Source organism: Procambarus clarkii, chromosome 23 (genome assembly GCF_040958095.1).
Source record: "Procambarus clarkii isolate CNS0578487 chromosome 23, FALCON_Pclarkii_2.0, whole genome shotgun sequence".
Lineage (NCBI taxonomy): Eukaryota > Metazoa > Arthropoda > Malacostraca > Decapoda > Cambaridae > Procambarus > Procambarus clarkii.
In genome coordinates, this window is record NC_091172.1 from 7335985 (window position 1) to 7361189 (window position 25205).

The window sequence follows — 25205 nt, forward strand, 5'->3', positions numbered from 1 at the left end:
CCCAGGTAACCCCCTCGGCTCGGCGAGAACCGCGTTGATGGATTTATATATTGTCTTGTACATACAATGCCTAAACCACTTCGTATCGTTGTCCCTGTGTGTCCCTTGCTCAGGGGTGCTTGTCGTGGTTCTCGTTGGTTTGCGAGTCTCTTCGTACCTTCCAATATTATTGGAGCGTCTGTTGATTTTCGATGAGGTTTCCCTCTAGTCTTTTGTCGGCCTCGTTGGTTACTTTCCGTCATCTGTTTTCTTTTGAGTTGTTTTCGCCTTGTTTTGTTTTCGTGTCGTCTCTACTTCCATTTTCGGCGTTCTTCATCTTCGTTACGCACGCCTTCCTGGTGTTTGTACGATGTGTGTTTACGTTGTCTGTACGTTGTGTGTACGATATGTGTGTCCGCCTGGTGTACGAGCCACGCCTCCCGGTGGACGGGTGGTGCATTCGTACCTCGTGTGCTGGGGCCGTGGTGTGCGTTTTTATTATGGGCGGTATGCTTGTGTGTTCGCGTCGTTTCTCGTGGTTTTTCCACGGCTTCTTGCTTGTTTTCTTCCTCCGGTCGTGGCCCTCTGGATGCTGAGGGTGTTCCGGATTTATGTCTGGGGGTGTCACTTCGTTCCTCTGCTTCCGGGTGTGGGATGGCTCGGCGTGGCTCCGCTTCCTCCCCCCTCTGTCCTGCTCTTTCTTCTGCGGGGCGCGTGCCTCTGGACGTATTTTCTCCTTCGACTTCCGTATTTTATTCAGGTAACAGTACATAACATGCCTACTCCCTCGAGTATGCTCGGCTTTCGGGCACACCATTAGCGCTCTCCTGGTATGTTACTTGGCTCGCCTGTGTTGTGGCACGGTCGTGTGTCTGCTCTGCAGGTGAGGTTGGCATGTTTGGCGCTTCTGTCGGCCATGGGCTGGTTCTCACTTTTTGGTGGGGAGCTTGCCTAGTTGTGCTTGTGGGGGTTGAGCTCTGGCTCTTGGGCCCCACCTCTCCTGTCAGTTGACAGTTGTGCAGTTTCCAGAGCCTCCTGGGCTCTGTCTTCTTTACGGTTGCTCCTGTGGGTGGAGTCTGCCTCCACCACATAGCTTCTTAGTGCTTTCTGCTTCCTTTCCTCTCTGACATTGATCGGGTTCTTTTTCGTGTCTTTTTTTTTTTTTTTTTTTTTTTTTTTTTTTGAGATATATACAAGAGTTGTTACATTCTTGTACTGCCACTAGTACGCATAGCGTTTCGGGCAGGTCCCTGGAATACGCCCCCGCCCCGAAGAATCGTTTTTTCATCCAAGTACACATTTTACTGTTGCGTTAAACAGAGGCTACAGTTAAGGATTTGCGCCCAGTAAATCCTCATCGGCCAGGATACGAACCCATGACATAGCGCTCGCGGAACGCCAGGCGAGTGTCTTACCACTACACCACGGAGACTGGCTGTGGCTCTGTGGCTCCTTTGGGTACTCGGCTTCCTCCTGTGTCCCCTTGTGCATACGACCATACGGACACAAGACCAGAGGAACTGCAGAGGGCCTATTGGACCGTACGAGGCAGCTCCTATTTCTTACCAACCATTCCCTCTCATATACATGTCCAACCCACTTTTGCACAAATCGTGGGGCCCCACAACCACGTTTCGCTGTAATTGGTTCCGCGAATCGCCGAACCTGTTACCGTGCCGGTCATTCCTCAGGTCTTTCCCGATTCTACGCTTATCCCTTTTATGGCCATTGTTTCGTGTCCAAAATGTACTGCAAGGGTGGCATGTGCCTCTGTCCCAGTTCTTTTGTTTCATGACGATTGGTGACAATAAACACAACCACTCAGAGGCTACATATGTTTTTTGTTGCGTATACAGTGGTATGTGGGTGTTATTTTGATGGGCAATGGTGCGAGTTCAGTGCACTGGGAGTCGGTACGGTTTCTTGCATGTGTCTGTTCTAGACCACACTTGCAGGTCGACTAGTTATTATTCACTACTCTGCTGCTTCTATGCTCGGGCAATACCTTGCCGTTCTCCAAAGGTTGGCAGGCATATTAACTGGAAGTTTGGAATGGTTTGAGTTCCATGATTGGTCCTCCGTAGAGCTTTGCTTCTCTCATTAGGTTCATGCGTTTGGAGCAAGTCTCTTATTGGGATACTCTGCTCACTCCACCACCCTTGTTCACTGCTCCATCCTTGTTTACTCTTCCCCGCTTGGCGGGATTGAGTCGATGGCTCCTAAAAGGGGTGTTTGGCGTGGTGTGTTTGGTCACTTTGCGTGGGTCTTCAGTGACTTTTGTCCCTGTCTTTTGTTCTTTGTTGTCCTGTGGGGCTCTGCCCCGCATTTCGGGGCCTTTGGTTTCGTTGTCGACACCTGGGTCTTTTCCCTCTAGGGACACTCATTCCTTGCCTAACTTCGGTGCCTGATTGCACCCTGCTGTCCATGAGGTCTGTCAGGTATGTACGCCCTCTACACAATTTGTGGTTGGTCGTGTGCCTTACTTCCCGGCCGCTCCTTGGGCTGTATTCAGGGTTTTCCTTACCTATTCCTGTTTTTCCTCCTCCCATGCTCCACCTATTTGTGTATCTGGGTCAGTGCTTTTGGCCTATCCTGTTTGGTGCTCAGGTGGGCCTCTGTCCATGTTCAGTTCCCTGCTTTTGGACTTCTCCGGTGTTCCGTTTTGGTACCAAGATCCTGCGATTTTCTGTGAGACTTCCTGCAGGCTTCGGTGTTGCCCTTTTGTGGGGGGGTTGTGGTCTTTTGGTCTGCCGCTCCTGCCTTTCTGGTTCCTTTTCTTGGAACCAGGTTTGCTGGGTTCCGGTCCTGGCTCTGGTTTTTCTTTGTTCCTTTTCCGGAACGGGTGTGTTTGCTTTCCTGCGGTTCACGTCCTGGGTAGTTTTCCTCTTGGATGCCTGTGGGACGCGTGCGTCTTTCTTTCCTGCTGGAGCTGGTTATCTTGCTCCTTTGGGTTGCGGGGTTGCAGTTTTTAGATTCGCATTTTGCGTCTTCGTATATGGTGCTAGTTTCTCGTCGTTTGTGTCGGCACTGGTGGGTTCCTTATTGGTCTCCCAGCTGCGTGTTTCGTCTCGGGGGCGGTGTGTGGTTTTCCTGGCGGTCCTTCCGGTTTTCCTATCACTACGAAGGGTCCTTCGGTCTTTGATAAGGTTGGCTTGTCTTTCCTTCGGGGTTGTTCCAGGTCTGTCGTCTGGGCTCGTGTCTTGTCACCTTGTATTGGGTGGTGCTGGCAGAGCCGCTCCTGCTTGCGTTCAGTGTTGCGGTTCCTTCTGCTCCGTTCCACGTGCTGTCCTGGGCGTTGTTCCCCTCTGGCCTGCTCTTGAGTTCTGGTGCCGTCCTGGTAGTTGACCTGGGTGGTCTATTTTCTTCTCATTTTGGTCTTTGTGTTGTCTGTGGTCTTGGTTTTTCGGTTAGGGCGCGTGGCGTCCACCTCCCGGTTCCTTCCCTGTTTTCCTTATCTGTGGTGAGGTAGCTCCGAGCAGCCGATGGGGCTCCCCCCTAGAAAACCAGCGTTGAATGTAATGAAACGCCATTTTCTGGGCGAGTCCCGGAGGCTCCCCAGCATTCCTCCCTTCCTCCGGTTGGCGGCATTTTTCGCGTATTTTGACATCCAGCCTAAGAACTGCCAGTTGGATCGCCGGCGTGGAGGGTCTGGGGCTTCCCCTTTCCCCCTCCCGGGAAGGGGGGGGGGGGGGGGGTTGCGCAGATGGTGGCGCGGCGACGTGATGATGTCATGCTAGTTAGATAATTTTGTTTGGGGAGTTCTGTCCAATCGTTCGGCTTTTGGTAGCAATATTTTTAACAGAATAGGGGTTTGTTTTGGGGCGCCTACCTTTCTGGGTGCCTATCCTGGTCGATGGCAGACATAGAATGCTCCCAACCACAAGGGGGTTTCTATAGTTCATTGCTCCTCGTGACTCTCTGAGGGGGCCAGGTTCTGGCTCGTGGTCCCCGGTAGGCAAGAACTCCTAGCACTTTGACTGATGCCAGAAAGTTATACATATCCATTCAGCCTGGAGAGCTCCGGGGAGCCTCTGGGACTCGCCCAGAAAATGGCGTTTCATTACATTCAACGCTGGTTTTTTCACCTCCGTCCTGCTCATGCGTTGCCTGAGCCATCCTGGTCTTTGGATCGGGTGCTCTCTCTTCTCCTTGGTTTGTTGTGGCCCCCCTTGGTTCAGGATTGTTTCAGGAAGGCGTTATTGTTTTTTTTTTAGCCTCTGGTGATTGGAGTGGGGAGCCTCATGCTCTTTTTTCTTGCGCTGAGGTTCATGCTCGTTTGGCCTCAGTGGGTCATTTTGCTCGTTTGCAGCCGTCTCCTTCTTCTCTGGTGAAGAATGAGACTGGGATTCCGGAGGGTCCATAGGTTATTAGTGCTTGGTTGGTCAGGCTGGAAGTGCATTATGTTTTGTGTCCGGTGGCGGCTCTCTGCTTTTATCTGTCCGCCACAGGTTCTGTATTCGTCGATGCACTTTCAGTAGATCTGGTGTCCCTCGTTCCATATTCCAGGGCTCAGGTTATCTCGAGATGATTTCGTGGCTTAGTGTCCCCACAGCCCAGTCCTCAACCATGCCTCCATTTTGTTACACATTGCCAGGAAGCAGCCCATAGCAGCTGTCTTAACTACCAGGTACCTATTTACTGCTAGATGGACAGGGGCATCAGGGGTGAAAGAAACTCTGCCCATATGTTTCTGCCTCCTCCGGGGATCAAACCTGGAACCTTAAGACTACAAATCCCGAGCGCTGTCCTCTGGTTGTCCCGACTCAGCTGTCAGGGGTCTCTTAGGTCGTCTGCAGGATTATCACATCTAGCCAGCCTGAGGTCTAACTTCATGCACGTAATGTGTGGAAGGTCGCTTCTGAAGGCTTCCTACCACCCTCCCTCCCAATGGTCAGCGGTTTGTTATCAGTCTATGAACTGCCGGTATCAGTGCTTGGCCGCCTGGGCGGGGCCCTCTCCCCCCTCCTGGGGGTGGGGGGGGTCACCTACGAGCAGGCGTGCTGGTTGAGTGGATATTTGTTAGTTTGTCGTTTCTTCTTAGGAGGAGTCCTTGGGTTCTGTTCGGTCTTAGGTTGCAATGTTTTACCAGTTGGGGTTTGTAATGGTCCTCCTACATTTCTGGGCGATACCCCCGGTTGATGGCAGACATGACTGTTCTCTTACAAAGTGGAGTGTTCATAAGCTGTTGCTCACTTTGCCTATTTGAGGGACCCAGATTCTGGCTCGTGGTTCCCGGTAGGCAAAGAACTCCAATTAACTGATGCTCTAGACTAACATAATGGATATCAGTCCATTACCTGCAGGGAGCCTCTGTAGCTCGACCCAGAAAATGGCATTTCATTACATTCAAATGTTGGTTTTTTGTTTTGCTCTCTTACTCGGTGTGAAGAGAAACTTCATTCTTGTATGTTGTAGTAATTTAGGTTTTACTTGGCAGCTTTTGTGTTATGTCAAAGTTCCTACTTGATCAGTAATTATTCCTGGAGTAAGCTCCTTTTTTTTCTCTCAAATAGGAACACTTGTAAAGTAGCTGAATGTGATTCTTTATTCGTCTACACTACATTGCCAAAGGGAACTAAAGTATAAATAATATATAAACTTTATAAACTTTATCCATAATTTGTCATTTGTTGTAAACCCTCACAACACCACATCCTACAGCATAATGTCATCATTCTGTCTTGTCGGGTATTGAACTAGACAATATTAACTTTAACTATTATTAGACATGGATAGAAGCATTTTTCCCTATAAGAACTCTCCACATATTGATCTGAATGTCTGTTACAGTTTGGCTCACGTTGGGGCTGTACTCAATGGGTTTGCTGGAATTATAATTGGTGCAGCCCCATCCTTGGTCTCCTCGAGGTGGTTTCCGCCAAACGAGAGGACAACTGCAACAGGTAAGTGCACAGACCAGTCGTCATCAGTGCGGTAATCTTGCTTATTCATTCTACTATCAACCCATATGCACTTTGGTATACTGTGCATCTCTAACTTTTTCTGTCTTCTCTGCTATTAGATCTTTAAGGAATTATTTTATATTTTCAGTGCTTTGGCTTGAAGCACTTTAGCTGTTACTTTAACAAAATATATTAATGTTTTTGTATATAAAATGCACTTAATGACATAATTTTCCAAAGACATGGTAAGAATTTTAGATTAACTAAATTTGTGTACATTTCTGGGGGGAGCCACTTCGGCTCCTCAGAGCTATCCAGGCTGATATGTATGTCCCTAAACTTTGACATTAGTCAGTGTGAATGGCGTTCTAGGCCTACCGGGGACCACGGCCAGAACCTGGTCCCCCTCAGAGGCACAAGGAGCAATGGCCTATAGAAATTCACATGGGATTTGGAGCATTCTATATCTGCCATCGACCATGACAAGCACCCAGAAAGGTAAGCACCCCAAAACAAACCCCTATTCTGGTTAAAATGACTAAAATAGACCAAACTAGTGGACAGAATTCCCCAAATGAAAGAGCAAACGAGCATGACATCACACGAGCCGTGACGCATGTCTGCCGCAGCTCCCCCCCCTTTCTGGGAGAGGGAAGGGGGTAGTTGACCAAACCACACACTAGAAAGTGAAGAGACGACGATGTTTCGGTCCATCCTGGACCGTTCTCAAGTCGAAGGAGGAAGCCCCAGACCTTCTGTGCCGGCGATCCACTCGCCAGTTCTTCTGCTGATGTGTTTGGGCATGGTTGTGTGGCTCCAGCTCCAGTTCTCTCTGTTGTGCTGTGCATTGTGTCCAGTACTGCTCTTACGGTGGCGTGCGAGCTGGGAGTATTATTCCAAGGTACTTGGGCTGCATGTGCTTATGGTTACCTTCCCTGAGTGCCCTGTAAATACTGCCCTCGAGGCTTGGGGTTATCTTCCACAAGCCGCCTTGGGTCTACCTTTGTTGGTCTTTTGCTACTCGATGATTGACCGCCCCGAGTGTGTTGAAGGGGGGGGGGGGCGGCAGGGGGTTTCCTCTCGTTACCTTGGGGTAAGAGGGGTGGTTTTTGCACTGGTAGAGGTGCAGGGTACTGCGCAGCTAGTTTTCACCTATGACTGTGGCCAACTCTGTTCCTCCTGGATAAGTTATCCTCTTGCAGGGTTTTACTTTTATTTTTGTTTTTTGCCTGGTGGTGTAGCAGTTTGTTTGGTAGTCTTGGGTGCTGGTTAGCAGTACCCTGCCTGGGATTACCATTAACAGTACCAGTCTAGAGACCCTGGGAATCCCTGCGGGAGCGCACGGAGTCCGATGGATGCGACCCCCTGCGTCCTCTCTTGCTTTGTGAGAGTTTGAGAGTTGCTCAAGCATTGTTACTTGTTTTGACTCGATTTGCCCAATCTACTGATGACATTCTTCGGGTTCAGACGGCTCGGACGTTGCAGACTAGGTAAATTTAGGTTGCTGCAACGCACTAGGTTGCTTCCCCGGATGCCCTGCTTTGCTTATAAGGACCTGGACTTAGGAGTGTTGGTCGCTTCGGCCTTGATTCGGTCCGCAACCCTTCGTTCTTCCCCTGCTGTGGTTCATTCTGTCCTCCCCCCCATTCCTGCTTCTGGCTCCTAAGCGTCTGAGGGATTCGGGGTCAGGGCAGGGTTTAAAGGTTTCAGAGACTCGGGCTGTTGCGGGGACTGCCCCTTCTGGAGTGGTGACGGAGGCATTCGAGTCGGTTCCTCCACCCGTAATGCCATGGTCTTACCAATGGGCCCCCCTCTCTTCCTTCTTTTTTGGCTGCCCCGGCTTTTTCTTGTAAGGCGGGACTTTGGAGGATGACTCGCTCCTGGGGCCTGACGTGGAGATTCCCAGGGTTGGGGAGGAGCTGACTTGGGGGCCTTGGGCCTCATTGGTCCCCGTCTGGAATTTCCGATCCTCTGAAGGGGGCTTACTGTTACAAGGAGTGGGGTTGTGGGGTTTTCTTTCCCGCTCCTCTGTGTGCGAGTTAGATTTGGGTTCGGCTCCTCCCCGGGTTCGGTTCCATATCCCTGCGGGTCCTTCAGTGCTGTCCTTCCAGAGGTTTTTGGCTTCCCGCGTCTCGCCTGCTGAGGTGCAGGCCATTACAGCTTACTTCCTGCGCGACCCGGAATATGCCTCTGTAATGGATCAGTCTTCCTTCAGGTTTGGGTCTTCGTCTCCATACAGTACTAGGTTTGTTATGAGGTTCCAGAGTTGTCCTGGCTAGTGAACTGCCCGTTGTTGTCGTTGGATGCTTGGGGTGCTTTTTGTCGTACCCGCATGCTTGAGTGGCGCAAGGGGTTGACTATGGTCCAGGTTTACCTGAGGGGCGACTTTGAACACTCTAATGAATGCTTGTTGGCTCCTGCCCTTCTGTGGGATGTGGACGCAACTCGCCTTCATGTGTGAGTGCCTTCCCTGTCGGCTGCGCTTGTGGCTGAGGTCTTGAGTGCTTGTGGCTTGCTGGCTTTGGTTTTGCGTTTTTTTCCCTTCTGTAGTTGTCTTCAGATTAGCTTGTAGAGGCACTTCCATTCCTCGGTCTGGTGCCTTGATCTCGGCAACCCGTTCTCGCAAATTCGTAAAGTCAATATTGACTTATTAAATATGTGCATAGGTGATATATTAAACATAATAGATACCCTTAAAAAGATTCATAGAAAACACCGACCTTACCTAACCTTGTTAGTATCTTAAGATAAGCATCTTATTGCTTCGTAATTACAATTATTACTTAACCTATACCTATTATAGGTTAGGTAATAATTGTAATTACGAAGCAATAAGATGCTTATCTTAACATACTAAGTAGGTTAGGTAAGGTCGGTGTTTTCTATGAATCTTTTTAAGGGTATCTATTATGTTAAGTATGTCACCTATGCACATATTAAATAAGTCAATATTGACTTATTAAATTTGCGAGAACGGGTTGGATCTCGGTTGCTCGTGCGTCATCTGCGCTGTTGAAGCTGTTTGCACAGATCCTGCGGGATGAGGTGTCATGGGTTTTTTGCTGCGCGTCTCTTGTGTCAGCAGATTGTGCTCGCTTCATCCTTGGAATCCGATTGAGGGTCCCGGGTGGGTTCCTTCCGGGGGTTCGTGCCAGGGTTCGGGGTTCCGCTCATCGGGGTAGGCCACAGATGTCAGTTTCAGAGCCTGCACCGCCTTTGGAACCATCTCCGCCTGGTTGGCGCAGTGATAGCTTTGTGAGCAGGTTGGATTCTCATAAGGGGTGTTGGCCCTTTTGCGGTTCGCCCCATTGATGGGGGCGATGTGGGGGAGGCTTGCTCTATTCGCTCACACCTGGTCTCACGATTTGTGGGCGTTTTGGGTCGTTTCTCGCAGCCTGCAGTGGCTTTGGGTGGATCCTCCTCCTCCTCCGTGGGAGGGTGCGGGGCTGGTGGGGCAAGCCTCTTCTCCTGCACTCTGTCGGGTTGTCTTGGAGTGGATCCACTTGGGCGTGGTCGAAACGACGTTGTCTCTCAGGTTGGTCTCCTGCTTGTTTCCAGTTCCAACAAGGGGATGTGCAGACATGCGGTTCATGCGGTTCATTCTGGACTTGTCCCATCTGAATCCCAGAGTTTCTTGCCCCTCTTTTTGGATGACCACTCTGTCCCAGGTTCAGCTTCTGTTGGAGCTAGGCGCTTGGTGTCCCTGGACCTCTAGGACGCTTATTGACACGTCCCGATTCATCTGGGGTTCAGGGACTGGCTCGGTTTTGTTGTGGAGTTACCGCTTGAGTTGTCTCTCTTCGGGTTGAACCTGGCACCGCTCATGTTCACACGCCATATCCAGGTCGTTGTGGCCTGTCTGCGTCTCTTTGGTGTTCGGGTGTTGACCTATCTCGACGACTGGCTGGTCTGGGCTCCCGGTTGGTCCACATGTCTGCTCGCCAGGTGTTTGGTGCTTTCCCAGCTAGCCGGGGTTGGGATCCTGGTGAACTGGCAGAAGTCCTATCTGGTCCTCCTCCTAGTTTAGTTTGACTTCGTTGGCTGTTCTGGTTCCTTTGGGGACATCCCTTCTGCCTCTCTCGTGATCGCTGGGTTCATCCCCCCCGGGGGCTTTGCATTGGCTGCAGTGATGCCAATACGTCAGGCTGCAAGCAGCCGCGTCCAACAGCCTGGTTGATCAGTCCAGCAACCAGGAGGCCTGGTCGACGGCCGGGCCGCGGGGACGCTAAGCCCCGGAAGCACCTCAAGGTAACCTCAAGGTAAGGTCGCCTGCTCTCTCTTCGGGTTTTTTGGGATTCAGTGCCATGGCGCCTACCCGAGCTCTTGCTTGATGTGTTCATGGACGCTTCGTCTCTTGACTGGGGCTTTGTGACCAGTGCTCACCAGGCCGGCCAGGGGCAGTGGTGTCTGTCCTTCTGTCGGACGTTCATAAGTTTGCTGCGCTTGCTGCCGTCTTTGGTAACTTTTTTTTTTTTTTTTTTTTTTTCTTAAGGAAATTCTTGCATGAGCCTTAAGCCTCTGGCTGGTCAACTAAATCATTCGGGCATGGGGGTTTTTGGCGGTCGAACAGGGTTTTGGCTGCACGCTACCCTGTAAATATTCCTGAACCTAGTCAGGCCTGTGTCGCTTTGGTTCGGTGGTTGCAGCCTGTTGTCTCGACTTTTGAGTTGAGGTGTGAGCACCGACTGCCTCCTGGGTAAGTTCTTCTCGGTTTTGTCTTTGGTGAAGTAGCCCTGGGAAGCCGAAGGGGTTCCCCCTAGAAAACCAGCATTTGAATGTACTGTAATGAAATGCCATTTTCTGGGCGAGTCCCGGAGGCTCCCCGGCAATCGTCTCTTCCCTCCGGTCGGCGTTTTTTGTGTGTTTTTGATATTCAGCCTCAGAACTGATGGATGGATCACCAGTGCGGGGGGTCTGGGGCTACCCCCTTCCCTCTCCCGTGGAGGGGGCGAGCTGCGCAGACATGCGGCACGGCGCAGCTCATGTGACGTCATGCTCGTTTACTTGCTTTCACCTTTCTGGGTGCCTGTCCTGGTCAATGGCAGATATAGAATGCTCCAAATCCCATGTGTATTTCTATAGGCCGTTGCTCCTCGTGCCTCTGAGGGGGCCAGGTTCTGGCCTTGGTCCCCGGTAGGCCTAGAACTTCATTCACGCTGACTGATGCCAAAGTTTAGGGATATACATATCAGCCAGGATAGCTCCGAGGGAGCCTCCGGGACTCGCTCAGAAAATGGCATTTCATTACATTCAATGCTGGGTTTTTTGCTTTATTTCAGGAATCGGATGTACCTTCAACCAGTTAGGAAATGCTGGTGGTTTCTTCCTGGGTCCATGGCTTGTTCATTTGCCAAAAAATGAAAGCCATATTGATAGTGACGATATAGATAACTTGAGAAAAAATATACGAGACTATATGTGGATCTGTGAGTAATGAATCAAAGTTGCTCACACAGCTATGTATCGCCATGCAGTACTCCTGGCATGGCCATTTCCTACCTTTCCTGTTACGTCATCTTTCTATTTCTATATGTCCTCATTTATTAAACGTTTGTATCTTATTCTGTAATAATTATTTAATTCTGCCAAAATTTGATTAAGCTGTTTAAGCCATTGTCATTTTATTTCCCATGTTTTCTTTTTCAAACTTCCTCTGTCTCTCAATCTTTTAATATAATTAAATTTTCTTTAAGAAAATAATTTTCTTCTGTTTGACTGCCTAATTTTTACTTGACTAAGACCAGATGAAGTCTGCTATGACATGGCCTTAGATGCCATGGAAGACAAAATGCTGATGTAATATACACAGATTTTGCAAAAGCTTTTGGCAGATGTGACCATGGAATTATTGCACACAAAATGAGTGCAAAGGGAATTAGTGCCAAAGTAGCGATAGTGTCACAGATGACTGAAAATCTATGTACAAGGTTCAGATATCAGCGAACACAATGCTAGTGCATCTACACATCACACAACATGAGTTCATGTTCCTTTAGAAAACATTTTTGTGGAAAATGATTCAGGTTTATAATTGAGTGTCAGGAATTGGATAATAATAGCAGTGTTGTGGCTAAATTTAGTGATGTGCTTAGTATAATGAAGGCATCTTACTTTGTCGGGTCATGCCGTCTGGTCGTAACGTGTGGCTCTATACTGTAGAGCGATTTCATTACCACCCCCACCAGAACTACTTGGTGTTTGTTATGGTTTATCAAAATATAGATAGCTATATATGATGTGTGTGTATAGTGTAATAACCAAAAACTGGGTTTTCTTGTTCAATGAATATAATATTGTGTGAATATTAGTGACAACTATATGTATACAGCTATATACTCTCTTTGATATAAATAGCATTATTGACAGCCCAATGCATTGTTGCACTTGAAAAACAAGTTAATTTCAATAAAATAAGAAGAAAATAAAGTTCATTGTGTGTTCTAAAGACTTGGTGCAAAAATAGTGTGGTGTTAGGCTGACCTTAGATCGTGGTCGAGATTATAACTGTCACCAGACCAGCTTAGCAGTTCGTTATGGTGCACAAATTGTATATACAGTAGTATAGTTCTATGTAATGTGTGTATAATGTAATAACAGCAAAAACAATTGTTTTTCTGTGGAAAGCCCCTTAGGCTTCCCGGAGCTATACCAGGCTGATGTGTATATATTAGACTGTGGCAACAGTCAATCAACAGTCAATCGAGTTCTAAGCCTACTAGGGACCAGAGCCAGAACCTGGCCCCCTCAAGAGAGGCACGAGGAGCAGTTGCCTAAAGACACGCCCGTGTAATTGGAAGCAGTCTTTGTCTGCCATCTACCAGGTCAGGCAACCAGAAAGGCAGGAATTCCAAAACAAACTACTGATTTAAATAATTTGCAATCCGAAAGCCGGACTAGCAACAGAACTCTCCAATCAAAACCAAGGAAACAAGCATGACGTCACCACACACTCCGCGCATCCGTCTGCACAACCCGCTCCCCCCTCCTCCCCAGGAGGGGGGACGGGGGGTTCCCAGACCTCCACGCCAGCAACTCCCCTCAGTTCACAGGCTGTTGTGAGGGTGAACGGTCGATCGACTCTGGCTCCATCCTTTGAGCAGTGCTGCAGTGCAGTGTTCCGTTTTGGTATTGTGCGAGCCAGGAGTAACACAAGAGTACTGGGGCTTCATGCACTTAGGGCTACCTTCCCTAGGTGCCCTGTAAGTGCTGCCTTTGCAACTTCAGGGTTATCTTCCCTGAGCCGTTCGGGAACTACCTTGGAGCGGTTCTGTTCTGTTGCTGCTTGGTGATTGCCCGCCCTTGGGGTTCTGCTGGGGTGGCTCTTGCTCCTGTTTTCACTTGGGTAGGAGGTAGTTTCGCCGCTGGGAGGGGCGCGAGTTACTGTGCAGCTGTCTGATAAACGCATAGCGACCGGTTCTGTTCACCTGGAGATGATGTGCTTTTACGGGGCTTTTCTTTTGTTTTTGTTTTGTTTTGCCTGGCAGGGGTCTGCCTGGTGTGGCGGTAGGACCACTTGTAGGATTTTGGTGGCCCTCCACTAGGTCCCCATGCTTACACACGTTGCAGTGGTTCAGCTAATAGTTTGTTTGCTTGGTAGCTCTGGGATAACTGGTTAGCAGTACCTCGCCTGGGCTTCCCTTAGCAGTTAGCCTAAGGGCCCTGGAAACCCCCTTGGGGGCTCAGTGGTCCGATGGAAGATGCCCCAGGGTCCCACCTCGCCTTGTGCAAATTTGAAGGTTGCTCTGTCCCCTTGACTCAGGGTGACACTCGCTGTCTTTGCCTCCGCCATGCTGCTTGTTGGGTCAATGACACCTTTGACCTGGAGTCCTGCGAGTAGTGTTCCTTGATTGTACTCCAATTCACCCAGTCCAATGAGATTGATATTCGGGTGCCATCAGCTTCGTCGTTGCATGCAAGTTACTGCAACGCGCAAGGGTGGTTGCCTTTCCGGATGGCCTGCAGCTACCCCGTGTTGGTTATAGGGACCCGGATTTGGGGGTGTTAGCCGCCTCGACTTCGGTTTCATCTGCACCCCCCTAGTCCTTCCCTGGCTGTGGTTCATCCTGCTTCACCCCCCCCCCTCCATGCTCCCAAACATCTTAGGGTTTCAGAGTCGGGGCATTGTTTACTTGGTGGCGAGTCTCGGGCAGCTTCAGAGAATGCTCCTTCCGGATCGGCGGCGGAGGCATTCGAGCCTGTTCCTCATGCTGGAGCCCTAGGGCCGTGCCAGCAGGCCCCCTTCATCCCGGCTTTTTTTGTGGACTCTGCCTTTTCTCCAGAGGCAGAGGATTTGGAGGACAGCTCGGTGCCGGGTCCTGACGTGAAGGTTCCCGGGGCTTGGGGAGGAGTCGACTTGGGGTGCTTGGGCCCCGTTCGACTCCGCTTGGGTGTTGGTACCCTCAGCGTGGGGCTTGTTACAGGGGGAGGGGTTTTCCTATATCCCTCCCTGTGCGATTTTGATATGGGTGCGACTCCCCTGGATTCAGTTCTGGGTTCCCTTGGGTTCCTTGGGTCCCGCCTTCCAGAGGTTTTTGGCTTCCTGCATCACGTCAAAGGTGGTGCGGGAAGCCCTTGCGGCTTACCTCTTGCGAGACCCGGATTACGCCTCGGTTATGGATCCTTCTTCTTTTGAGTTTGGCTCCTCTTTTTCTTTCTGGATGCGTTAAAAGGTGTTGGAGTCTTCCTAGTTGGCGGACTGCCCCTTCTGTTCGTTGGGGGCGTGGCATTCGTTCAGTCGGACCCATGTGCTTGAATGGCGGGAAGTGACTACGGTTGTTCAGGTTTACCTAGGAGGCAAATTTGAGCACCTCAATGCTTGCTTGTTCGTCCCCGTACTTCCTTGTGATGTCAGTCAGGTTCAGCTTCACGCACAGGTTCCCTCCTTTCGGTGTCCCTGGGTAGCCAAGGACTGACTTGCGTGCCCGTGGGCATTTGGCTTCGGTCTTGCGTTTCTTTTCTCTGCTGGAGCTGTCTTTGGACTGGCTCGGCGAGGATGTGCAGGAACTGGGATCTGGGCCGATGTCTGGTGTGTTTGCTTCGGCAGCTCGAGCGTTGGCTGCCGTGTTGAAGTTGTTTGCGCCGATTCTGAGGGAGGCGGTGTCCCTGTTCTTTGCTCTTAACTCGCGTGCTGACAGCCAGTGCTCATCCACTCTTTGGAATCAGCTTGGGCCCTGGCTCTTAGATTTTGTCCCCTTTTTGTCTTTTGCTGTTTGCAGAGTCTGCAGAGGTGCATTTTCTGCAAGCAGCTTCATCTAGTTGTCGGCCCTATGTCGAACTTGTTGGTTCTGTAAGGGGGGGGGGGGGGGCGTGGTGGTCCTGTCCGGAAGGGTTGTGCCAGGTCTCGGGGGTTCCTATGGTCGTCGTAAGCCAGTAGTGCCAGATTCTGGGCAGGCACCTCTTCTGGAGCCGTCGGCGTTGGATCGGCGCAGTGATCGCCCCGAGTGTCGATTGGGCTCTCGTAGGGGTCGTCAGCCCTTTCGTAGGTCGCCCCGTTGATGGGGCAATTGGGGGGGGGGGAGGCTCGCGCTGTTTGCTCTCACCTGGTCCCACGACTCGTGGGCATTTCGGGTCGTTAACCCTCCTGCCTGCGGTGGCCTTGGGTTGCTCCTCCTCCTTCGGGGGGATCGGGGCTGGCAGGGCAGGCTTCTTCTGCTGTGTCGAAACGACAACATCCCTCAGGTGGGTTTCCCGCCTGTTTTCAGTTCTGAAACAGGACTGTGCGGATCTGCGATTCACACTGGACTTGTATCGTCTGAATCCCTGAGTCTTTTGCTCCTCCTTTCGGATGACCACTCTGTCTCAGGTCCGGCTGCTTTTGGCGCCGGGTGCCTGGATGATGTCTCTGAACCTCAGGGATGCATATTGGCACGTCCCGATTCATCCGGGGTTCAGGAACTGGCATGGTTTTGTCGTGGGGCGACAAGCTTACCGCTTTCGTTGCCTTCTATTCGGCTTGAATCTGGTACCTCAAGTGTTCACACACCTTACCTGGGTCATGGTGACCCGTTTGCGTCTGTTAGGGGGTTCAGGTTCTGGCTTACCTCGACGACTGGCTGGTGTGGGCTCCCAGCCAGTCCGTGTGTCTGCTTGCCAGGGATTTGGTTCTTTCCCAGCTCGCCAGGTGAGAGTTCTTGGCGAACTGGAGGAAGTCCCATTTGGTTCCCTTTCGGGTTCGGACTAGGCTGGGTCTTGTGTGGGACTCTCGGACCGCTTCCTTGTCTCTCCCTCCTGCGACGCTGTTGCGGCTACGGTCCCGCCTCCGGGTAGTTTTGGAGGGCACTCGGGTCACGCTTCTGTTGTTCGAGCAGCTGTGCGGGAGCCTGAACTTTGTCGTGCTGGTCTACCCATCGGGTTGGATCTGGCATCGGTAAATGTTCTGGTTTCTTTGGGGTCGTCCCTTTCGCCGCTCTCACGATTGATGGGTTCGGATCCCGGGAGCCTTGCGTCGGCTGCTGTATTGCTGGCTTCCTCTGTGGGTTTTTCGGAGTTCTGTACCATGGTGCCTCCCCAAGCCCTCACTCGATGTTCACAGATGCCTCGTCTCTCGGCTGGGGCTTTGTGAAAAGTACTCACCAGGCCGGCTAGGGTCAGTGGGGTCTGTCCTTCTGCCAAGCTCACAGCATGGCACAGGAGTTTGTGACGGTGTGGCATTCGCTTCAGAGGATTCGTGTCGCTCGAGGGGCAACGATCCGACTCCATTCGGACTGTTCCCCGGTGGTTCATTGCCTGAACCGCGGGGGTTTGATGCGGGGTCGAACTAAGGCCACCAGTCCTTGGTTCTCGGGGTTTGACTTTCTTTGCGGTTCATGTTCACAGAGTGTCAAACGTCCCGGCGGACAGCCTGTTTCAGTTCATTCCCTTTTCCGTGGAATGGACGGTTGACGCAGACTCGTTCAGTTGGCTCTGCCAGACGTACGGGCGCCCAGAGGTGGACCTCTTCGCATCGGCATGGTCAAGGCGTCTTCCAGTTTGTGGTACCCTTCCCAGACTGCGAGGCCGTCGGGGTCAATGCCTTTCGGCTGGACTGGTTGAGATGGAGTTACCTGTACCTCTTCCTACCAGTCTGGTTGTTGCTCCGGATCCTGGCTCGGTTGGAGACTTACCAGGGGAGATTGGTCCTGTTGGCTCCTTGGTGGCCGTCCCAGCCCTCGTTTCAGCCGCTTATTGCTCGCTGTCCGAACCCGAGGATCTTCTCGCGGCTCCACCTTTTTCAGCGGATCGGTCCGGTCCGGTACGTGACTGGTTTGATCTTCTCCTCCACTCTTCGCGCTTGGTCTTTTTGACGCGGGTGTATCACCACTTGTATGGTGATCAGGTGGCTTCATTGATGGTGTCCCACCAGTGAGTTTCGTCTAGACGGCAGTATGAAATTTCCTGGCGGTCCTTTCTGCATTTTTTGTCTCTTCGTAGGTTGTCTTCGGGTTGTTTTGTCCTTTCACTCTTGGTTGTTTCGGACCGTCATCTTATGCCAAATACTCTCGCCTCGCATCATGCGACGCTGGCGGAGCCGCTGCAGCTTCCATTCGGGGTGGATGTCACTTCTGCTGTGTTCTGCATGCTTTCTCGGTCATTGTTTCGCATCCGGCCTGCTCATGCGCCGCCTGAGCCGTCCTGGTCATTGGACATGGTGCTCTCTTTTCTCTGTTCTCCTCGGTTTGCAGTGCCCCCCTCAGTTCAGGACTGTTTTTCTAAGGCTCTTTTCTTGTTGGCATTGGCCTCTGGGGGATCAGATCGGGGAGCTTCATGCTCTCCTCTGGCGCAGGGGTTTCTGCTCTTTCGGTCCTGGTGGTCGTTTCGTTTGTTTGCAGCCTTTTGGGTGCACCCGGTTTCCCTTCTTCCCTGTTCCAGGGCGCGGGTCTTCCTGGTCGTCCGCAGGATTATTCGGTCCAGCTAGCCTGCGGTCTATCCCAGTGCCCATGACATTCATAAGTTTGTGGCTTTGACTGCTGTTTTTTGGAATATGTCCTTTGCTAACATTCGGGCACGGGGCTTTTGGAGGTCAAACAGGGTCCTGGCCGCACGTTATCTCGTTAATGTTCCTGGCCCTTCTCAGGCGTGTGTAGCCTTAGGTCGCAGGTTGCAACCAGTTGTCTCGACTTTGAGTTGAGGAACGAGTGACGACCGCCTCCCGGGTAAGTCCCTCTTTTCTTTATCTTTGGTTAGGTAGCTCCGGGAAGCTGAAGGGGCTCTCTACAGAAAACCAGCGTTGAATGTAATGGAACGCCATTTTCTGGGTGAGACCCGGAGGCTCCCCGGTATCCCTCCCTCCCTACCTCCGTCCGGTCGGCGTTTTTTTCACATTTTTGATACTCGGCCTCTGAACTGAGGAGAGTTGCTGGCGTGGCGTTCTGGGACCCCCCCACCCCTGTGCCCCTCCTGGGGAGGTTGCGCAGATGGATGCGCGGAGTGTGTGGCGACGTCATACGTGTTTCCTTGGTTTTGATTGGAGAGTTCTGTTGCTAGTTCGGCTTTCGGTTTGCAAGTTATTTAATCAGCAGTAGTTTGTTTTGGAATTCCTGCCTTTCTGGGTGTCTGACCTAGTAGATGGCAGACAAAGACTGCTTCCAATTACACGGGGGTGTCTTTAGGCCATTGCTCCTCGTGCCTCTCTTGAGGGGGCCAGGTTCTGGCTCTGGTCTCCGGTAGGCTTAGAACTCCTTTGATTGACTGTTGCTACGGTCTAGTGTACACATCAGCCCGGTATAGCTCCGGGGAGCCTCTGGGTCTTGCCCAGAAAATGGCATTTCATTACATTCAACGCTTGTTGATTGTTCTAGGAATATAATTTACATGTTATGTGTGCTCTATATTTTTTAGTATTTTTCTTAGTTCCACACATGTTACTATATAAATTCCTTAAACTGCACACTATTGAATTATTGTATGAGTGTTAGCCTTTCCATTGGAGACTTTCGACACTGTGGAGAGGTAGGGGGGGGGGGGCCCTGCTGCATGGGTGACAGCATCTCCACCGAATCAATCTACCCTGACTTTGTGCCTTGGAGAGGCCACTCCAGACCAACAACCAGAGTGCAACTCCATAGTCTCCTGAGACTGATGGATGCCTAGTACTACTAGTGCAAAAAAATAGATAAAAACCATTCAGTGACATTAAAAAATTATGAAAAAAATTTCTTTGCAATTCTGCCTCACAGTGGGGATGGTGCAGACTGCAATGAGGAACTGCCTGAATATTGCCAGACTTCCTCGCTCCATTACTGCCAAAGAATGTCATGTGCACCCCAGAGGTTGGAAGAAATCATCCAAGTGACTGCCTCGAGAGTGAGACACATCTGGAACTGGGTGGTCATCCAGAAACGGGACAAGTATTGATCCGGATCAACATCAACTGGTCAAGGAAGAAGCGGAGATCCAGCGAGTCCTATTTCGTGACCATGAGAAGGCAGGAGACCCACCAAAAAAAAAAAAAAAAATATGTTTTGACTATGCCAGAAGCCACCCAACCAGAGATGACCCATCCCTACAGAGATGACCCATCCCAACAGAGACGAGGAGAGAAAGCCTATCCGAACAGCCCCAAACCCCTGCGAAGAGAGGGGACTGACTAATACCATCTCAGGCGAACAGAAACAACCTGAAAAGCCCATGAATCATGGGACCAGGCATTGGCACACTGAGCAAGCCACCCACTCCACTTCCCCCATCATAGTGGCAAACCGTGAAAGTGCTAGTGTGAATCCCGAGACAGCTTTGCAAGCAGAATGAGCACAACGCCAGCCACACACAAAAGAACTGGTCGAGGCACGTGCCTGCAGCCAAGTCACTGGCTCCAATAATGGCCTACCCCAACTAACTGGTGCAGCTCCTGCCCACCCAGGCCACTTTAAAGAACGAGAACGACCCTGCCAAATACACTGGTGCCGCGGTTAACAAATTTAATCCATTCTGGCACCGAGCTCATCATGTAAAATGCTCGCTTTGCGAAACGAATTTCCCCATTTAAAGTAATGGAAATAAAATTAATCCATTCCACTACTGAAAAACATCAATATGATATTCGATTTGTTTTATTTTTCATAGAATATAGAGCAGCCTACCTAACATACACTGAACAAACCTTTGTGACTTCAAGTTTTTTCAATTTAATTTTTTTTTTTTTTTTGACACACTGAACGAACCTTTTTACCCTCCTCGTTTTTTCATTTTTTTCATTTCTAAAAAAATAAATCGATGCTTTGCAACATTACAGCGGTTACCCATTTACATCCCAGCATCATTAGCATCTTTAAACAAAATTTCATTGATTTGCATTGTCGGAGGTTTCCGAGAATTTGAGAACCAGCAGTAACGCTAGAAAGCACCACTTTGTTTTCTTGTTAACACTTTCGCGCGCCCAGCGAAGGTAAAAAAAAAAAAGCGGTATGTGCGTGCGGCGTTTTTGTCGCGTAAGCGTAAAAACAAAAATGTGTATACTCTTTTTACTCTCCTGACCTTAGTTCTCGAGCTACGTATTTCATTTTGGTACCAACGTGTTCGCAATAAAATTCTATAGAAGAACATCAGTAAAAAAAGTCACGAAACGTATAGGGATACCAGCACCAAATAAATAACTACGAAGATGACTCGCCGTGAGCGCTCAACAGCAACAAAATGTTTTTACTCTTGGGATTGTTATCACCTCCACACTTGTCCTACAGCGTTAATTTTGGTATCAATGGACTCGCAATGAAATTCCCAACATGGTGATATGAATATAAACATAGAATAATGATCGCGGCCCACCCGCAAGAGTGTGGGAAGTGGTGAAATTGTTACCCGGTATCGGTGACGGGACGACACATGTGCGATACGGCGCTTTGAAAGTTTATACTTATTTCACTGTCCCGACATTATTATTCTATGTACGTCATTCATTTTTGTGTCAATGTGTTCGCAATAGAATGTTCTATGAACCCGTAGGTAAAAAAGATCAACAAAGCGTAAGATAGAATAGCGCCAAATATAAAACAACGCTGGAACATATCAATGAGCGTCAAACACACACGAAATGTTTTTACTTTTGTGATGTTTGTCAAGTTTATACTTGTTGCACACAGTAATTTTTGGTTGTACATTGATCGGAATAAAATTCCCTAAACAGACATATGCATATAATACATGATATGGGGGAAGCATTACCAGTATAAACGGCTAAAGTCACCCACCTGCAACCCGTTTGGGGCACTCATGCAGACACACGCTACACCCAAAAAAAAATCTATGAAGGTTCGAGTCTACTTATGGCAGTTTATGTGATAGTGTTCATTCTGGTATCAAAATACTCGTTTCAGTTTGTAGTTCATGCGATTTTCAGAATCAACTGAATCGCTGGAGGTTCAACATTTGAGTCGGAGTCATCTGACAAAACCGTCTCGTCAAATGGCAGTGTGCCAGACATCTCGGGTTCTGATTCGGTTGCTGCTTCAGCTTGAGGTGTTGAAGTGAATAAGGGCAGCCTCACACCAGATGGTCGAGGAGTTTGCATGGCATCAGCATAGGCAGGACCTGTGTCATCATTTATGTCTGGAGCGTGCCGCAAGTGTTGAGATACTGTTGCTGTTTGAGGCCACTCTTACGGGTCCCAGCACAATAGGGCCCAATTTGCCACCTCGTGGAACTGTATCAATGTTAGCTTTTTTTGATCAGTTGTGTTGTATTTGTACAAAACAAAGGCATTATGCAAAGCCATTTGCAGGAAATAAAACGTTATCTTTTAGGTCCACTTGTGAGTTTTCCTGGTAAAATGGTAATACCATTTGATCGAAGTGGTCCACACATTTCATGAACTTATTGTACCATGCAGCCTAGTGGTGAGAAAGAGAGCCTCATGGCGCGCAGTTTGAAACAAACCCAAAGTAAATCGGATTAAAATTGAATTTTATACAAATATTTTTTTCAGGACATCATTTTATGTCCACATCGCGGAAGCGGGTAGGTGGATCAGGACTCCGGGCGGAGTCCTGATCCGCACAAAGTGTTAACAGAGTGGAAGCTCGTCAATCAAGACAAATTGTCTGTAAGTGGCTTGCTCGTTACCGGAAATGCTCGTAGATAAAGCCGCTCGTCATCCGAGGTTCCTCTGTATGTAGAAGGTCCTGAATAAGCGGACAAGAAGAATTAACAGAGGACAAAAATTGAGTGACCGTATCCTCAAGGAAGAGGAACAGAGAAAGGGAGAAGTGGAAATAACGGTGAGGGCCCAAGTTGAATCAAGAGAGAAGGCCAGTAGAACCAGCCAACAAACAAGCCACTCTGAGAAGAACACGGCCTCTGCATCCTGGAAATAGGCACTCAAAGCAGGGAGAACCACAGAACGCCACAGCAGAAGCAAAGATCCCCATCAAGAGGACTACTCCCGAGCACCTCAACATTCTCCAGAAGCCAATCAGAATGACGCTCAAGGAGACTAAAAAAGCACACGATGCAGCCTAAGTGCTGATAGCCATGCAGGCCACCCACCACCACCAAAATGACAACTGAGGAACGTGCACATGAAGCTGGAGGATGCCCACATTCCAAGGCAGAGCAGGGGGCAAACAGGCAAGTACGAAGGGGGGCTCAGAAGTGAAGCCCTGCCCCCCCCCACCTCCACCCAAAAAAAAAAAAACCTGAAACATGATTGACACCCCGTGCCAACGAAGCATGTGAAGTGACAAAAGCCGCGCCAGACGTCAAGCGAAAACAACAAAATGTCCACTAGCCAAGGTAACTCACAATGCACCCAAGATGGGGAAGAGGACCCAAACTTAAGAAGAGGCAGGGCCCAATGGCGAGGCATAACTGGGTCATGCATTAAGCATGTAAGTACGGCTTCGTGAGACCGTTTAGGGACACGAAGACAACCTCTGGAAGAATAGCATTGGAGGCCCAAAGAAACCTGGAAGCGAAACCTGAGGGAGCAGCATTGAAATCCAATTTGTACAGGGAGGGGTATATGAAATCTCTCCCCTGCAACAGAAGATCCTCGGTGGCAAATGCGAGGAACCATGAAAGGCAAAAATGGGATCCAATGGATCCCACACTAGTAGTAGTAGTAGGCATCCTTCAGTCTCGGAAGACTATGGAGTTGCGTCCTGACAGGGCGCAAAGCCTGGGTAGGTAGATATGGAGGAGAAGCTGTTACCCATGCAGCAGGTCTCCCCTCTCCACGTTGCTGAAATTATCCAATAGAAAGGCAAATGCCAATACACATGGTTCCAGCAACGTCGCAGGAGCTGCCAAAACGAGGTCGACGTCAACAACGAACTGCCTTAGGGGCTCCAACTCCGGATTTTTCCTCGAGATTGACTCCTGAAGCCTTTCCCAAAAAAGGGGTATGGCCGCAAGGCAGCGGAGGTTTAAAATCAGGGTTTTCCTTCCCCTAGATGGGCTGCCTTCCCAGGCTATCGAGTCCCATCTACCTGGAGCAGCTGGTTTTATGGCGCCAGAGGCACGCCCTCGCTCCTTCTCCTGTCGGTAAAAGCAGTTCCACCGGACTTAAAGACTAAGCCACCTGTGCAGGCCAGGAGTTGGACTTGTCAGAGGCTATTGGAGATGCATGCCGTATAGGAGCATTTTATAGGTCATGGAAGCTTGTCCCCCCATTACCACCCCCTGGCTATGACAACCCCTTGGAACTAACTCCCCCAGAAACTGCACCAGAGGGCCCTGGCGTTGCATTATTATCTACGTCCACTGCCCAGGATAGAGTGAGAGAGACGGAGTCCAAAGGAGAGGCTTCAAAAGAGAAGTGGCTAGCCGATAAGAAGACCTAGAAGCCTCGATGGGACCGAGAGGCTCAACTGCCTCCATGCCCGAATCGGAAAGAGCAAACCTCCGGAGGTAACCAAACCATATTCCGAGAAAACTCTAGCCCAACTCCAAAGCCACCATGCACTACGGGGCCGGGAACAGAGGAAGGGTAAACCCCGCCAGACAGGAAGGGAAGAGGCAGTGTGGACTGAGTCAAGGTGGAGGTGACCAACACCCCCAAGCCCAAGGCCCCTAAATACCAGGCGGGGCAGCTCTGGGACATCCAATCTAGATCTCAACAAGACTTAAGATGAAGAGCGGTCAACACCTGATAAGCTCGAGCTTATCAGACAGCCTAGTAAGGAGAGCAACATGTTAAGAACACACACCACACGACACAGTCGAAGGTATCACAGACTAAGCAGGCAACATAGTGGAGGCAGGTGCAATGAATGTATGAATATCATCTCTTGACATAGCTGATAAATGTCTCTCAACTCGTCTATGGTGAGGGCATGATTTGGGGGCAGTCATTTCCCTTAGGACCCATAAACCTGCAGGGGATTACCAGCACCTGAAGGCTACAATCCAAAGAGGGCACTAGGACACTATGCTGGAACTTTCAAAAATGGCATGTTAGCTGACACAGCCTGGTTAAGGTGGCTATGAAGGCCGATCTCCGTGTGCTGAAGTGCAGTACGCATACAACCAGTGCACTTCACCAGCTAAGATACTCCAGCCTGGGGAAAGACAGAAGCCAAAGATGGCAGACTTACCTCAAGGTGAGGGACTCCACATTTGAAGAGGTCCTCTAGAGAAACATCATCCGAACACTCCAGGAAAGATGGCCCTGGCCGTGCAAAGGCAGCCCCAGGGAGAGCACAGGGAAGATAACCATGAGCACATACAGCTCTAAGTGCTCTCGACTCCTGGCCCATACTACATGAAAGTGTAAAGTCCAGCCACTAAGGCAAATGACCATGAGAAAGTACGCTGGGGCCTGAACAACAGAGGGAGCACCCGATGCATGCTATTATCAGAGAAGAACTGAGGGTGGAGCAGCTGGCTGACCTCAGCGTACCCCCCCCCCCTGCCCCCCCAAAAAAAAGAAAAAAAAGAAAAGAAAAGGGGGAAGGTGGAATGAAATCATGATCATGAAATGATTTCATGAAACAAGCAGGCACTTGTTTCATGAAATTTTGATATGTTTACATTGTTGGAGGAGTTCTGTAGGTGTTTCTATAGGCTGCGATCTCATTTAAAGCCAACAGTAGTTTGTTTTGTTTCACCGACTTTCTGGGTGTCTTCCTCTGTGATGGCATGAACGAGTAACTTAATAAATGCCACTGCTCCCTGCTCCTCTGTGAAGGGGACCAGGTTCTGGCTCTTGGTCCCTGGTAGGCCTCAGAATTCCTTGACTGGTGGGACTTAGTAATGTGACTCACTTTCAAAGATAGTAGCTTCAGGGAGACACCAATACTCGGCCAGATATACAAAACATTCAGTAAAATAATAATTGGATTAATGAAGTTGGTAGTACAATATATAATTTTTTATTCCTGTCACTAAATTATTACAATATAGTACTGTAAT

At 49.9% G+C, this 25205-nt stretch overlaps 1 protein-coding gene across 2 annotated transcripts in view; it reads left to right on the top strand.

The window, feature by feature from the left end:
* LOC123764085 (solute carrier family 49 member 4 homolog) overlaps positions 1 to 25205 on the top strand; it is a 73522-nt gene that overhangs the window by 19871 nt on the left and 28446 nt on the right. For both annotated transcript variants that reach the window (XM_069329846.1, XM_069329845.1), the window contains exons 6-7: positions 5770 to 5882; positions 11162 to 11308. In XM_069329846.1, the coding sequence (XP_069185947.1) occupies positions 5770 to 5882; positions 11162 to 11308 (260 nt within the window). The remainder of the gene's footprint in view (positions 1 to 5769; positions 5883 to 11161; positions 11309 to 25205) is intronic.